At 44.2% G+C, this 14,110-nt stretch overlaps 1 protein-coding gene across 2 annotated transcripts in view; it reads right to left on the bottom strand.

Annotated features, from left to right (window-relative positions):
• Window positions 1-14,110, bottom strand: part of HCFC1 (host cell factor C1) — a 97,530-nt gene that overhangs the window by 63,445 nt on the left and 19,975 nt on the right. For both annotated transcript variants that reach the window (XM_069209465.1, XM_069209466.1), the window contains exons 5-14: window positions 11,958-12,042; window positions 11,728-11,834; window positions 11,061-11,240; window positions 9,041-9,391; window positions 8,466-8,620; window positions 6,600-6,797; window positions 6,096-6,320; window positions 5,590-5,694; window positions 5,082-5,298; window positions 4,408-4,550 (exon numbers count right to left, since the gene is read on the bottom strand). In XM_069209465.1, the coding sequence (XP_069065566.1) occupies window positions 4,408-4,550; window positions 5,082-5,298; window positions 5,590-5,694; window positions 6,096-6,320; window positions 6,600-6,797; window positions 8,466-8,620; window positions 9,041-9,391; window positions 11,061-11,240; window positions 11,728-11,834; window positions 11,958-12,042 (1,766 nt within the window). The remainder of the gene's footprint in view (window positions 1-4,407; window positions 4,551-5,081; window positions 5,299-5,589; window positions 5,695-6,095; window positions 6,321-6,599; window positions 6,798-8,465; window positions 8,621-9,040; window positions 9,392-11,060; window positions 11,241-11,727; window positions 11,835-11,957; window positions 12,043-14,110) is intronic.

Genomic DNA, 14,110 nt, shown 5'->3' with positions numbered 1-14,110 from the left:
AGTGGGCTCTGTCATAGCGCGCAAGTAGTGCCTGGGAGTTCGCGATGCGCCACTGGTTTGCAGCTTGTGCTGCGACTCTTTTACCAGCTGCATCGAACTTGCGGCTTTCTTTATCTGGGGGTGGTGCATCTCCAGATGTGTGAGAGTTGGCCCTTTTCCTAGCTGCTCCTACAACGACAGAGTCTGGTGGCAGCTGTGTAGTGATGAAAACTGGGTCTGTAGGAGGCGCCTTATACTTTTTTTCCACCCTTGGTGTGATTGCCCTACTTTTGACCGGCTCCTTAAAGATGTCTTTTGCGTGCCGGAGCATACCAGGGAGCATAGGCAGGCTTTGGTATGAGCTGTGGGTGGAGGAGAGTGTGTTGAATAAAAAATCATCATCGACCTGTTCTGAGTGGAGGCTTACGTTGTGAAATTGTGCTGCTCTAGCCACCACTTGAGAATACGCGGTGCTGTCTTCTGGTGGAGATGGCTTCGTAGGGTATGCCTCCGGACTGTTATCGGACACTGGGGCGTCGTATAGGTCCCATGCGTCCTGATCTTGGTCACCCTGGCTCATGGTGGTGTGAGCTGGGGAGTGTGATGGAGTTTGCGCTGGTGAGACGTTAATCACGGGCGGAGGAGAGGGTGGTGGGGTAACTCTTTTCACCACTTTTGGTTGTGGTGTCTGTTCAGTCTGGAACTCCAACCTTCTCTTTCTCCTAATGGGGGGAAGGGTGCTTATTTTTCCTGTCCCCTGCTGTATGAAGATACGCTTTTGCGTATGGTCCACATCAGTTGCTTGTAGCTCTTCCTCAAACCTATGCTTTTGCATTTGGGAGGTTAGCGAGTGCTCTTCTGTATAAGAGCCTGAAGCTTGGTCGCTTGCAGTTTGTTTCAGCATCGAAACCTTGTCTGCGTGTTTTTTCGGCTCCGAGGTGACTTTTTTCTTTTTCGGGGCCGAAACCTCTCGGCGTCAATCTGCTTCGGTGCCGCTGTCTCGGCGTCGAGCCGTGTCCACACCGGCATCTCGGTGTCGAGGCTTGTCTCCAGCACTTTCTCGGTCCCGAGAAGGCTGCGTGCCGGTGTCTCGACCGGAGTCGGACGACCTCGGCACTGTTTGGGCCTTTTTCGGTGCCGACGGTCGGTCACCGAATTTATGGGTGGAGCCATGGCCGGATGGCAGTGGCGTCCCCTGGGCCTTGTAAATGTTTCTCTGTGTGGTTTTCGACGTCTTACTCACGGTTTGTGTATCGTCGAATCCTTCGGAGTCTGAGTCTTGGATCGAGAAGGTACCTTCCTCTTCCTGTTCCTCGAACTCCTGTTGGGCTGTCGGTGCGGACGCCATCTGAAGTCTTCTGGCTCGACGGTCTCGGAGTGTTTTTCGGGACCGGAACGCACGACAGGCCTCGCAGGTGTCTTCGCTGTGCTCAGGTGACAGGCACAGGTTGCAGACCAAGTGTTGGTCTGTGTAGGGGTATTTATTGTGGCATTTGGGGCAGAAACGGAACGGGGTCCGTTCCATCGGCGTTCTTCAGCACGCGGTCGGGCCGACCAGGCCCCGACGGGGGATTGAAAAACTACCCCGAAGGGCACCGGAGCTCTTCGATCTTCGATGCGGTGTGGAATCTAAGTACGCCGATCCCGAACGCAACAATACCGACGAAAATCTTCCGAAATTAGCTAATTTTCCGTTCCGAAACTCGGAGCGACAGGAACACGTCCGAACCCGATGGCGGAAAAAAAAAAACAATCGAAGATGGAATCGACGCCCATGAGCAATGGAGACAAAAGGAGGAGTCACTCGGTCCCGTGACTCGAAAGACTTCTTCGAACAAAAACAACTTGTAACACTCCGGCCCAACACCAGATGGCGAGCTATTGCAGAACATGCGTATCTACAGCGACAGATGCCATCGAACATATATATTCTTCAGATCAGCTTATAAAACGTATAGATTACTTATGATCAATATATATTTATGCTTAACATGTCCATAGGTCACTGCAAAGTTTTCATATAAAGTTATTTGCATAGATGCTTATGGGTCTCTATTTTATTCTATCACCATGTGTGAATATGATCATAATTGTATCATGCACATATGGAATTTTATACCTCGATATATTACCTTCCCTATACGTGTAAACCCTATCTTTGCATCTGTATACTTATTACTTTATTCCTCTGTAGAAGGGAAAAAAACTCTTAACTCTCCCCAATGCACTACGCGGTCTCATCCTAGCCGTTCAATGTATCTTCTACCTCCACTCTCCAACTGACCCCAACCCTCATTTTACTACCATGATCTCCCAAATAACCCTTCCTAGACTCCCCTTCTCCCCACCCTCTCCCCCCCCCCTTCCCCCAAATACATTCTTGGCTCACCTCAGTCCCCTTTTACTCCAATGATCTCCCAAATAACCCTCTTCACATTCTTCCCACTTCTATCTAATTCCACACCTCTTTAGCTACCATGATGTCCCAAACACCACTTTCCAGGCTCTTCCCTCCTCTATCCCATTCATTCAATCAAATTAAAAGACTCCATGTCCGCCACTCAAATTAACAATTTATAGTACCCTATACTAATCCAACACTAATCGTGTTCGGGTTCCAGAGTAGCAGGATACTCGCCGAAAAAGCACTTTTACTGCCTCATCAGGGATAGTACACTCTATATAATTACAATATCACCAGAATTATTTAAGCAATATAAAGTAAGCACTAAAACATCTTGAAAGCGAAGCCGAAATGATAAATGGAACTGCAAGAGTCTTGAAATGAAAATAAACCTGCTCTGGCTATCTTGTGATTTGAAATCCAAAGGTCACATTTATTCATTCAAACTTCTAGGCTTTCACTGGATGAGACTAAATCAGAGCATTTTAAGGGGAACTATTTGTAAGCCTTTGGACCAGCAAGCTAGTGAAGCACGTATCTTAGCCTTCTGATTTTTCTTTTTTTTAGCGATCCCGTTGTCCGGGGCTGTCAGACCGACTTGAACACTTCCCTGTGTAATTTTTTTCTAGCTGTAGCACAAAACTCAATTAGGTGTCATCTGCGTAATGAATTGGATCCAAGCCAAAAGATCTTTCATGAGATAGCAGCAGTAACACATGCAGACTAAATGGTACCGTAATTAAATCATTGTCACCCACCACAGTAGGCTATCTGCTGCGACAGACCTGAACTGGTCGGGTGACCTACCCTCGATTTCACAGCCTTCTAGGAAGCAATGAGCTGTGTCGAAGTATCTAATATATTATTTAGAAAAAAAAAAAAATAGGAGGCCCTATACAATAGGAATCTTGGGTCACCTGTAATTGTGGTGTGACTACCTCGGCACTCTAGTCTAAAGCACACCTGTCTCATGTCTGAGATCTTGTTACTTCCAAGAAAAGGCGAAAGAGGAGCCAATCCTGCTTTGCTAAACTCCTTTCTACCAGGAAAGATTGACTAACCAGGCAGAAATCGGACAGAATTTCCATGATTCCATGCGCCTTATTTTTTTAAATTGTGTATTGGAGGGAGGGGATCCTTTCACAAATTCCCTCCTTATTGGCACCATCTGTCAAACCCAGACAGCCTTGAGGAACTGAACAGATAGTATGACCGGTTCCTTTTCATTAGAGCCCTTTGTGCACCTTGTCCTCGCTGTCACTACACAGGAGCAGTGGAAGTGGACACTCCGCATACAAGGTTTGTCAAAGGACCACAATCCAATATCTCTCCAGTACTACTTGAGGCAGTGCTTGAAAGGGCACTGTTAGACTTTCACACTGTCCAGTAGATTTGAACATGCAGCAAAAGTACCACCCCAGAGAGAATGCGGTTCTCCAGAGAAACGAGCAGCAATTCACCATAATGATGAAAGTAGCGAAACCCTAAAACAAGCAAAAGCCGCATTTACCTGTAAACTGAAGTGTGATAACAGCTCAATCATTATTCAATTGCTACATCTAAACCAGAAATCGGACTTGGCTCACTGGGACAAGCAGGAAGCCAGTTAATTTGCAGACGAAAAGAAAGAAACTGTAAGTAAGGTGGGTTGAAGATGTTTTTTATCTCTAAAACATAGTTATTAAAGTACAGAGAACTTTAAACCCAATGTGTAAAAATGCAAGAAAGCAAACACACGAACAATCCAATGTTGAAGCGCCATGGACTTCTCAACAAGATGTAACGCGTTTTGGATTTCCTGAGCTGGCAACTGTTGACACTCCAGTGCTACAGCCTAAGTAGAAGCTGTACAATGACAAGCAACGCAATAACACATGCGGTAGAGAAGGAATCTAGACGAGCGAGATAGAGATCACACAGGCAAACCGGTGAACTGCATTGTGAACTGCACTGTTGGACTGACCAATGCAGTTTCAGTGTAAGGTTGATACAGACAACCGGGAAGCACACGTTGAAAGACTGACCTGAGTCAAGCCCTGCTGTCCATGAGTCGTGGTGAGCTTGGGCATCGCGGTGATGATTTTGCCCGGTGTGCCAGTGCCTGAAGTCACAACTTTAGTAGTAAAGATTGTGATGGGAGACTTCATTCCAGCAGAGCTGGTTACACCTTGAGAGAAGAAAAACATTTTTTATTTTTTTTAAAGGCCAGTGTATTCACGTTCTAAATCAAAGCAAAGGCAGAAATATTATCAACTTATTTCACGGGCCAAGTATAACATTGCAAGAGCTCCATTATTCAACCAAAAATCCAGGCAAACTGATTTAGTTTATTCAACATGCAAACATGTTTCCTTTTGCATGATTACAGTCCTTCAAATGCTAACATCTGTTGCAGTGAACATGAGAAACCTTTAGATTTTTTCTGAGATTAACTTTCAATACCCACAGAGGGGGTATATTGTTTCAACTTCTGCCACAAATTATAATATATTGAATATATTGTATCAATGTTGAAGTGTGTTCTTTATTTTGTTACACAGCTTTAAACCATGAATCCCCGATCGACAGAGCAATGGTAAATGCAGCCGGGAAACTAGACCTCCCCAGGCAGAGGTAACGTAGATATCTACTGATTAAGCTCAATTTCACTGTATTACAACAGCCCAAATAACACTTAATAAGGAAGCGTACACCGTACCTGTAGCCCCGGCCTGCGTGATGATCGCCGACATTGGAATGGTTTTAATTATCGTGGTTGTTCCTGGCTTCGTAGTATTGGGGGAGACACTGCTGATTCCCAGGATGGTGGGCTTTGTGCCAGTGCCAGCCTGACTTGTAGTGAGGATGGTTGTGGGCTTACCATCTGCTGAGGTCACCAGCTTTAAGATGGTCCCAGCGGGTAGACCCCCTTTGGTCTGGCATGAAGAAACGGAAAATACAGTTAACAGCACAGTGGCAAGAAAGTACAGACATCTGAAACAGGCAGAATTCGCATTAACAGTGGAGGGGCTATGAACTCCAAAGACAGACTAATGGAAAAAATTCCTTCTACTGGGCAGCCCAGCAGGCTGGTATCGCTCAACAACATGTCTAAGACTGATTACATATAAAAACAAATGTTTCAGCCACTGATCCGGCTATTATCTTTTTTATGAAGAGCAAACTATTGGATAATGGAACAACCAGCCCAAATGTTATGGACGCACCTGAATGATCTGAGTAAGAGGCCCAGAGGACGCCTGTCCTGTGATGGCAGATGTCTGAACTGGCTTGGTCTGGACGACTGACATCATCTTCCCCAGGTTGGAAATCTAGAGATGAGATATACATATTTTTTTAATTGATTTGCTATTTATGCAAGTTGTATCTTCAGAGGAGCACAAGCATGTTTTCCTTTCACACAGAACAGTTAACCTGAAATAATAGTTTCATATTCTCAGCCACATACACAACAGCGTGTTCCAGCGAACTGAAGTCTTTGGAATAGCGGCTTACCTGGCCAGCAGCACTCCAGCTGGATAACTGCCTTGAACTTAGTACCCACCTTCAAACTGACTGGGACATGGATACCACTCCTCCACTATTTGTGTCAGTCTTCACCGTAAGCAACCATTTCAACTTTCCCTTCAATGGCTGCCACTTACAAACATCCAAGCACACATGGCAGTGACCCTACAAAGAACAACAGGTGTACTACAACAATGTGTCTCACCAGTGCACTGCCTCCAGGGACGGAGATGGGGCTCTTCACCAAAGTGATGGTTTTGGTGACACCACCCACCATGGTAGTCACCACTTGGGCCTGCTGCGCCACAGTCACCGCACCAGACTTATGGACTGTTATGATGGGCCGGGACTGAGTGTTGGCAGCAGAAGAGACGGAGGTGCCAACCTGAGCAGCAGCAGTCTTCAGCATCCGTGTGGCTGGGTTGCTCACCTAGGAAAAACACACCAACATTTCAGCTGGCATATTACAGGCAACATAGCTATTAAAAACAGTCCTTTCAAGCCAAGCTGAAAATAGGAAGGCTTTTTGTGAAATACCAGTCCATGAGTGCCCCCACTGCACAATCCCTTCTAGCAATGCTAAGATTCACAGGTAAAAACTACATTCCTGCATCCCACATGCTAGCTCAACAGTAGACTTTCCCTTTCACAACGTTAGCGACAAATAGAAATGATGGTTTTCTTCCCCCTTCGGCACCCTGGTTAATACCATGATTGGTGAGGAGGCCACTTTCATATTGGATGCCAGTGTGGTGGCACCGGGAGACATGGTGACTGTTTTCACCATGGTGGTGCCAGCGGGAACGGTCATGAGGCCCTGGGTAGACGAAGGCGGGATCTTCTGGGTGGCAGCCGCCGCTGCAGCAAGGGCTGCCATACCGCTCATTTGTGGGCTACTCCCGATCGCCTGCAGCGAGAAAAACAAGCGACTGTTAAAGGATTGGGAATTCGCACACGTTCATCAAAACAAAAACCGTACTGAAGGGTCCAGACTGATGGAATTATAATAGTATCAACTAGGGCAATGTGCATTAAGGCACGCCTTCACCTGCTTCAGATTAACGCACACCACCTCCACAATGCATGCATAAACTTCAGTGCCTGCTTGTGATACACATGCAATAAAAGTTACCAGATTTCTCAGGATACAGCCCTGTAATTCCACAACAAACAAGCAGCCTGAGACTGGCAACACCTTAAAACACGCACAAAGTGTTTAGAGCCCAAGAAATGAGAACCTACGTTTGTTACTGTAGCCATCACACTTTTAGGGAGGGTTTTCTTTATTCTGTCTTCTCCAGTAGCAAAGTTGTGCAGGGAGAAAACAGCTGGTCTGGGGGTTCTGCAGTTACACATTCCCTCCCCCCCCCCCCCTCCTTTCCAGTTCCTGTACAGGATCGACCACTTGCATTGGCCGGCGCATCTTATTTGATCAGGTCGAGCTATTTTTAATACTTACTCATCCTTTCTGGCGAGTTGACACTGAACAGGTGTTCTGTTCAGTTGAAAAGTGGAGGGGCAATAAAAGATGCCTTTAAATCTTTTGTCACATTAAGCTCTGTGTTCACAGACAGAGACCACAAGTCAGTTTTTTTTAGGATTCATTTTCCTTCTGACTGCAGAGTTGCAGGAATTTGTAAAGTGAACTGTGTGACCTGCTGCTTTGAATTTAAAATAAGGATATATAGTGTCAGGTTTTTCCTAAACACACAACATTTAAATGACTACACTGTCACAACTACTGAAATATATTTTGAAATGTTTGCAAAGCCCTTTTTTATATTTCAGTGTGATGAAAACATTTTTATAGGATGAAGACAAATCAAAATACTTTACATGTTGATGTGCAAAGGATAGGTTTTCTGAAACCCAATTTTCACAGATTGTTAATACACTATATAGTTTTATCAGTAAAGCTGCAAGTTAGTGGAGAGGTTTTTGGACATTTCTTGGAAAGTTACTGTGTGTAGACGACGATATGTTACCACATCATGGTTCAGTAATATATTTATTAAAACTGAGTGTTGAAACAAACTGAGAAACACTCCTGCCCTGACAGCAATGTTGGTAGTAAACTAAGAGGTCCTAGGTTAGGTGGGCTAGACCTCATGGGTATGTGGGCTAGATTCTTGTGATGCATGCAGCAACCTTTAGTCAACTTAAACAAAAGAGGTTTTTATGTACTGCAGAAACACTGAGCTCACATATTTGAAGGAGCAATCATATGTGAGAGTTAACAAAAAGGCAACTCTAAACTATTTCTCTAGGATCAAACAATTTGAGACCCGTTTACGGGTCAACTACATTACAGTTAGGCCAAGTAGATTTTTTAAATTACTCAACCTGCAGTTCTAGTAACATTTTAATGATTTTTCAAGCCCTGCTGTAAAGCTGCACGTGGATGTAAGGAACAGCCAACAACTGAACAAACAGACTAATATAAAGCAACAGGTTTGTTCCACAATGCTGGACAACAGCAGGCAAAGTCATTTATTAGCTGGCAAATATGCTCAGTGCGATCTTACAACCACCATACCAAGTCTTGATAGTAATGAACAAGTCGAGTTTCACTCACCGCGCCCTGTGCAGTTTGTGTTGGTACAACCATGCGCACTCCAGGAGGCAGAGATGTCACTGTAACTGGTTTCCCAAGCTGGGAGGAGGGTCGGACGGTCACAAGAGGCGTAGTCATGGTGGCCTGAGGACCAGTGACTTTCAAAACCGTGGGAACTGTGGAGAAGGAATGGGAAGGAGGTGAATAAACCAGATGCACATGTGAAATCATCAACATTGGAATACAACAGGGACACCATACTGCAGATCACTGGCCTTATAACCATGGGCACCTGAAATCTCACTATCAGCTCCCTGGTCCCACTGTGTTTTCATTTCGCTTTAAACCCAATGAAGATAAAATATTAAAATAAAAGAAAGCAATGTGGATAACAGGAAAAAGATGGGGCAGCGCTACTAAACAGATCTCGCGGAGAAGAGAAACAGCGCTGGAACAATCTGCGGAAACACAGCACTAGGACTACAGTCACTTAAAGAAGCTGTACAGCTGATGCTGCACACAATCATTCTCACCACTTTAATGTGACAGAACAGAGATCAGAGAGACTGCGGTGTTGGAGACCACCAAAAACCTACCCTGGGCTCGGGCTACAGAAACTGGCAAGGGGCTTCCTGGCACTGATGGCATGACTTGGATGGTGGCAGTTGTAGGGGGCAGCGAGGCAGCCTGTGGAAGGAGAGTGATGCCAGTTTGCATAGGATGCACGGATGGCGCAGCAGCAGCAGGAGCAGGGCTCTTCGGTGGGTTGACTGGCACAGAAGGAACTGGGTTAACAGTGGGTGACATTGCTGCTGTAGCCGCAGGAATGTCGTACTTCTGAAGCTGCAAAAGATAGGTGTCTGCCGTCGGTACAGCTCCCCAGCTGACCTCCAGGGAGTTGGTATTAGCCCGAACAAGCTGAACTCGAACAGGTGGCGGAGGTTTCTCTGCAGGGGAGAAGCAAAATTAAACTGTATATCAAGCGCATTACAAAGTACATGGAGCAATGCAAACTAGCTACAAAATATTAAAAATCAACAGTATTTAGAGGAAGGGGACAGTTGCAAAACACCACAATCTGATAGTAGGGAAACACCCCACAATCAAGCATGTACTCAGCCCTAAGTTTGCATGGAATACAATCAAAAAGAGGTAGTGAGTGACTGGCGCTCCAATTTCAAAATTATTTTGACTTTATACAAATATATTACCACAGTGCACAAAACTCAGGTGTCCACCCTCCAAATTCACCTATACGATAAACCCTAGTTGGGATATCTAACAATATATTAGAGAGTAATGGCACACATGAGATATTTAAATTTTAATACATAACAAAAAGTCTTTAAATCATAATCTACCTACCAAATATCATATCTAATGCAGCACAAAAATAATAGTAAAGCAATATCGGTTCCTTGCACCTAATTCTATCTTAAATCTATTCTCTAAATGGATATCCAACTCGATTATTCAATTCACAATGATATAATTAGTCCAATTGTCCCATTCAAATAAACATCGACTCCAAATTTGTTTGTATGTCATCAAATACACAATACTATAATTGGTTCTATTGTCCCATTCGTGTAACCATCAACTTCACAATTGCTTGTAAATCGTCCCAAAAATTTGCTTGTAAGTCGTCCTTTTAAGTCGTCAACACGTGTTTCATCCGGGGGAGTACCCCTGGGATTTCCTCAGGACTTTCTTGTCATTAATCCTGTTTTTCTAGTACTGTCAAAGTACCTCTTGTTTTTCTAAAATGAAATCGTTTTATGGTTCCCTCGATCTAAGTAAACCGAGTGCCTGGCCAGCATTCTATTTAACCGCGTCGGCTCTTTAGTTAACCAACTGCTGGCCAGGCACTCGGTTTACTTGTTCAGGAAGCGTACTCGCTAACGTGTGGAATTGGGTCACAGATATGAATTACGAGACAAATACGTGGAGAGATGATTTATAATTAGATCGAGGGAACCATAAAACGATTTCATTTTAGAAAAACAATACATACATGATGACATACAAACAAATTTGGAGTCGATGTTTATTTGAATGGGACAATTGGACTAATTAGATCATTGTGAATTGAATAATCGAGTTGGATATCAATTTAGAGAATAGATTTAAGATGGAATTAGGTGCAAGGAACCGATATTGCTTTACTATTATTTTTGTGCTGCATTAGATATGATATTTGGTAGGTAGATTTTGATTTAAAGACTTTTTGTTATGTATTAAAATTTAAATATCTCATGTGTGCCATTACTCTCTAATATACTAAGTTTGCATGGAAGCTTACAGCAGCAGACTGCGCTCTGCTTTTTTTCAGCAAGGTATACTTAGGTCTCAAGTTGAAGCACAACTTTTAAATCTTGTCATGTAATGAAAGTAAACATTTTATAGACTACCCCAGTAGGGAAAGGTTACAAGCTGGTCTATATGCGTGAATATCGAAGGGGGCTGAACCACAAGCAATTAGCTTGAGGGCGATTTAAGCAAGCATGTATTGTCGGCGCTGTAGACTACAGAACAAGCACTCCTTGTTGCTGCATTAACTTTAGTTGGAAACTTCAAGCACACAGTGTTAGAACTAGCCCCTCTGATAGAACTCACCTGTTTCCAGGTACCAGAGGTCCTTACAGCAGACCTGGTTGTTCCATGCTTTGCGATACCCATCTCGACCACTCCAGATGTACAGGCGGGTGTTGATAGCCACAGCACAGTGGCCCGCCCGAGCACGGGGGATGTTGTCCTCTAGAGTATCCATCAGGATGTGCTCCCAAGTCATGGAGTCTGAACAGGAGGAACATCAAAGATCATAGTTAGAAATTTACAATGCACGTGAGGAACTATTGTTTCTCTAGTTTAGAGACGCATGTAATGGGAGCAAATAATGACGGGATTACTGTTGTGAAAAGGAAACAGCAAGAACAGCACAAAATAATCAAATAAAGTGAATGCTAAAATCGTTTAAAATAAGAATTTACGCAACAGAACTGGGAGCTGAGACACAAACCAGGCATGTCAACAGTCAGAAAATAGTTTTTTTTCTTTTTCAAAACGGGAATCACCCTCAAGATTACATAAAGGGACCGCCACACCGATGCAAATCTTAATCTTGAAGAGTACCAACATGAGTTATCTAGGGAGCTCGCAACTAAGCTTTCAATCACCGCCACACCTAGAAATGCAATGCCTCTGGTCTCCACAGCTTTAGCATCAGTGTACATTATGACTTTCTCCAGGAGAAGCATCTAGTCTTTCCAAGCAGCATGCCTACCCAGATTGAGGCATGCCAGTGTGTTGGTACACTTCCATTCCTTTTCATGAGTCGCCACCTTAACATCGTCCATGACCAGAGGCACCCAGCCTCCGAAGACATACATCCTACGGAAGGAAAGAGGAATCCATGAGCAGAGCCAAGCAAGGAGAGTGGATACTACACACGATAGAACAACACAAACACTTTTTACTGGTATGGGGAGGCATGTGTCAAGATGCTCAACTTACTTGTTGCTGATGGTGGTGGCGGAGTGCAGACTTCGGGGGAGAGGTGCCACTCCACTCAGAGTGGGCTTATTCCAGGTCAGAGAATCTGTACACGGAAATTGGTATACATTTAGAGAAGAGTATTCTAGTCTTTACAATGCACAAGAGAAACAGCAAAAAAATGCACAGAAAGCACAAAAAATAAGGATTGGGGAAAAACAGAACTTCAGATATAAAGACTGACAAACTATTTACCCTTTGCCTCAACTCCAAATGTGCTTTTATCGAAAAATTAAACGCATAACTAGCTATTCCCTGCTTTTCCTAACCCACTAACTTAAGCTGGTCACACAGACTTCATCCAGGAGTCTCTCTCTACCAAGCCACTAACAAATCCTCTCATGGTGCATGCACTTCCTGTGTTTTAGTAGTAAAGTCCATCTTAAATGAGACTGCGTGAGGACCAGAGGCTAGATTTAAAAAAAAAAAAAAAAAACTTCTACGCCATCTCCGGAGCTCTTCCGTTACTTTGATAGCGCTGCGGTTAATTGGATAGAATCAAAAAACGACCATTGTTATTACTACTGAGGTGGTGCAAGATGATATCTGCCCAACCCAGCAGGCTTTCGTGCAGGCAGAAGCCCTAGCGCTTCAGCAGAGTGCAGTTTTGCAATGTATTCTCAGAACAGCTAGGGGGCACACGGTTAAGCTGACGGGCCCAGTCTTTGTCAGTAAGCACACAGCAACTCCACGTCACATGGCAACTGTTACCGTGCTCCTCACCCAATTGAAGGCTGACTGCCTTCAGAGGGGAGACTGGACTTCCTAGAAGTACTGATGGTCGGATACCTGGCTCTCAAAATCGCTAAGATATAAAATTCTGAGAGATTAACTGCCGGTGATTTATCTTAAAGGCAGAGTCAGATCAGGCACTGAGGAGTAAATCAGGGGATCCATCTACAGGCATGGATCATGAATACCCCCTTTGTGGGGAGAGAGGGAAGGAGTATGGCAGCCTGCAGACCCTTGTTTTGCTGTGACCATTGGCATTCTGGTCAGTAAATCCTGAACCTAAACTATCTAATGCAGTGGTTCCCATTCTGTGGTCCGGGAACCCCTCAGGGTCCACGACTGCTTAGAAAATGAATATAAACAGATTAATAAAGTGTATATAAAGTGGCTAAATATAAAACCGGAAAATTTTAACAGTGTAAATGTCAAGGAATTTGAAATTGGAGGCTAAAAATTAAATTAGTGTCCTCAGATTGATTCATGGGAGCAGTGCATGTGTCTCAAACAGAATATAGTATGGACGATGTGTGGCTTCAATTGAATTTAGAAAAGCTCCAACCTTCCTATTAAACTTAGAATTGTTTTTTTTTTTATTTACATTTGTTTGCAAATTAAATACAATGTGTTATGTGCGCATGTTTGATGAATGCTTGTGTCTGTATTTTCTGTGTATTTTTTTTGTGGTTTAAATCATCAACAATGTTTAGACCGGGTCCCCAGCTTCTAGTAGTGACCCAGTTAGGGGTCCCCTGACTCCAATAATGATTCAGTGGGGTTCCTGGGTTCCAGTAATGTTAGAGTGGGGGTCCACAGAAGTCAAACGGTTGAGAACCACTGATCTAATGAGTAGTTGATCAAACTGACAGTTTGACTGCCCAAAGCTCCTCTGGGTTGGGAGGACAAGTTCTGCAGCTATGATAGCTCAGAACCAAATAGTTACCATGCTGCCACCCTTCTGGCCAATGGCTCCAGGAAGCACAACAATGGGGATAAGAAGTCTTTGCCAGACTTAAGGAATCGTTCCATAAAAATGCACACAACCCGAGGCCCATAACTTCTTCCTGCAAGGCAGGCAAATCCTTTGTAAAGGATAACATTGCTGTCCCAGATTTCTACCAGATGACGGGAAAGCCCTGGGAGGGAACAAAAGGGAGGCTGAAGGAAACTCATTCAATGATCACAGACAGAAGGACTTCAAGCCATCTGTCTGCTCCCCAGCATGGAAATTCTGAGGATCCTAGAACACCAGACATGTTCAAACTGAATCACGTTTACCACATGTGATCTTCAGATTAGACACCAGATGCTAAGGTGACTTCATGTGTGGTGTGTAGAGTACACCAAACTATGGACAAGGAAGTACAAGCAAGATAGAGAACCAA

Source organism: Pleurodeles waltl, chromosome 10, assembly GCF_031143425.1.
Source record: "Pleurodeles waltl isolate 20211129_DDA chromosome 10, aPleWal1.hap1.20221129, whole genome shotgun sequence".
NCBI classification, from domain to species: domain Eukaryota; kingdom Metazoa; phylum Chordata; class Amphibia; order Caudata; family Salamandridae; genus Pleurodeles; species Pleurodeles waltl.
This window is presented reverse-complemented; position numbering and strand designations above follow the sequence as displayed.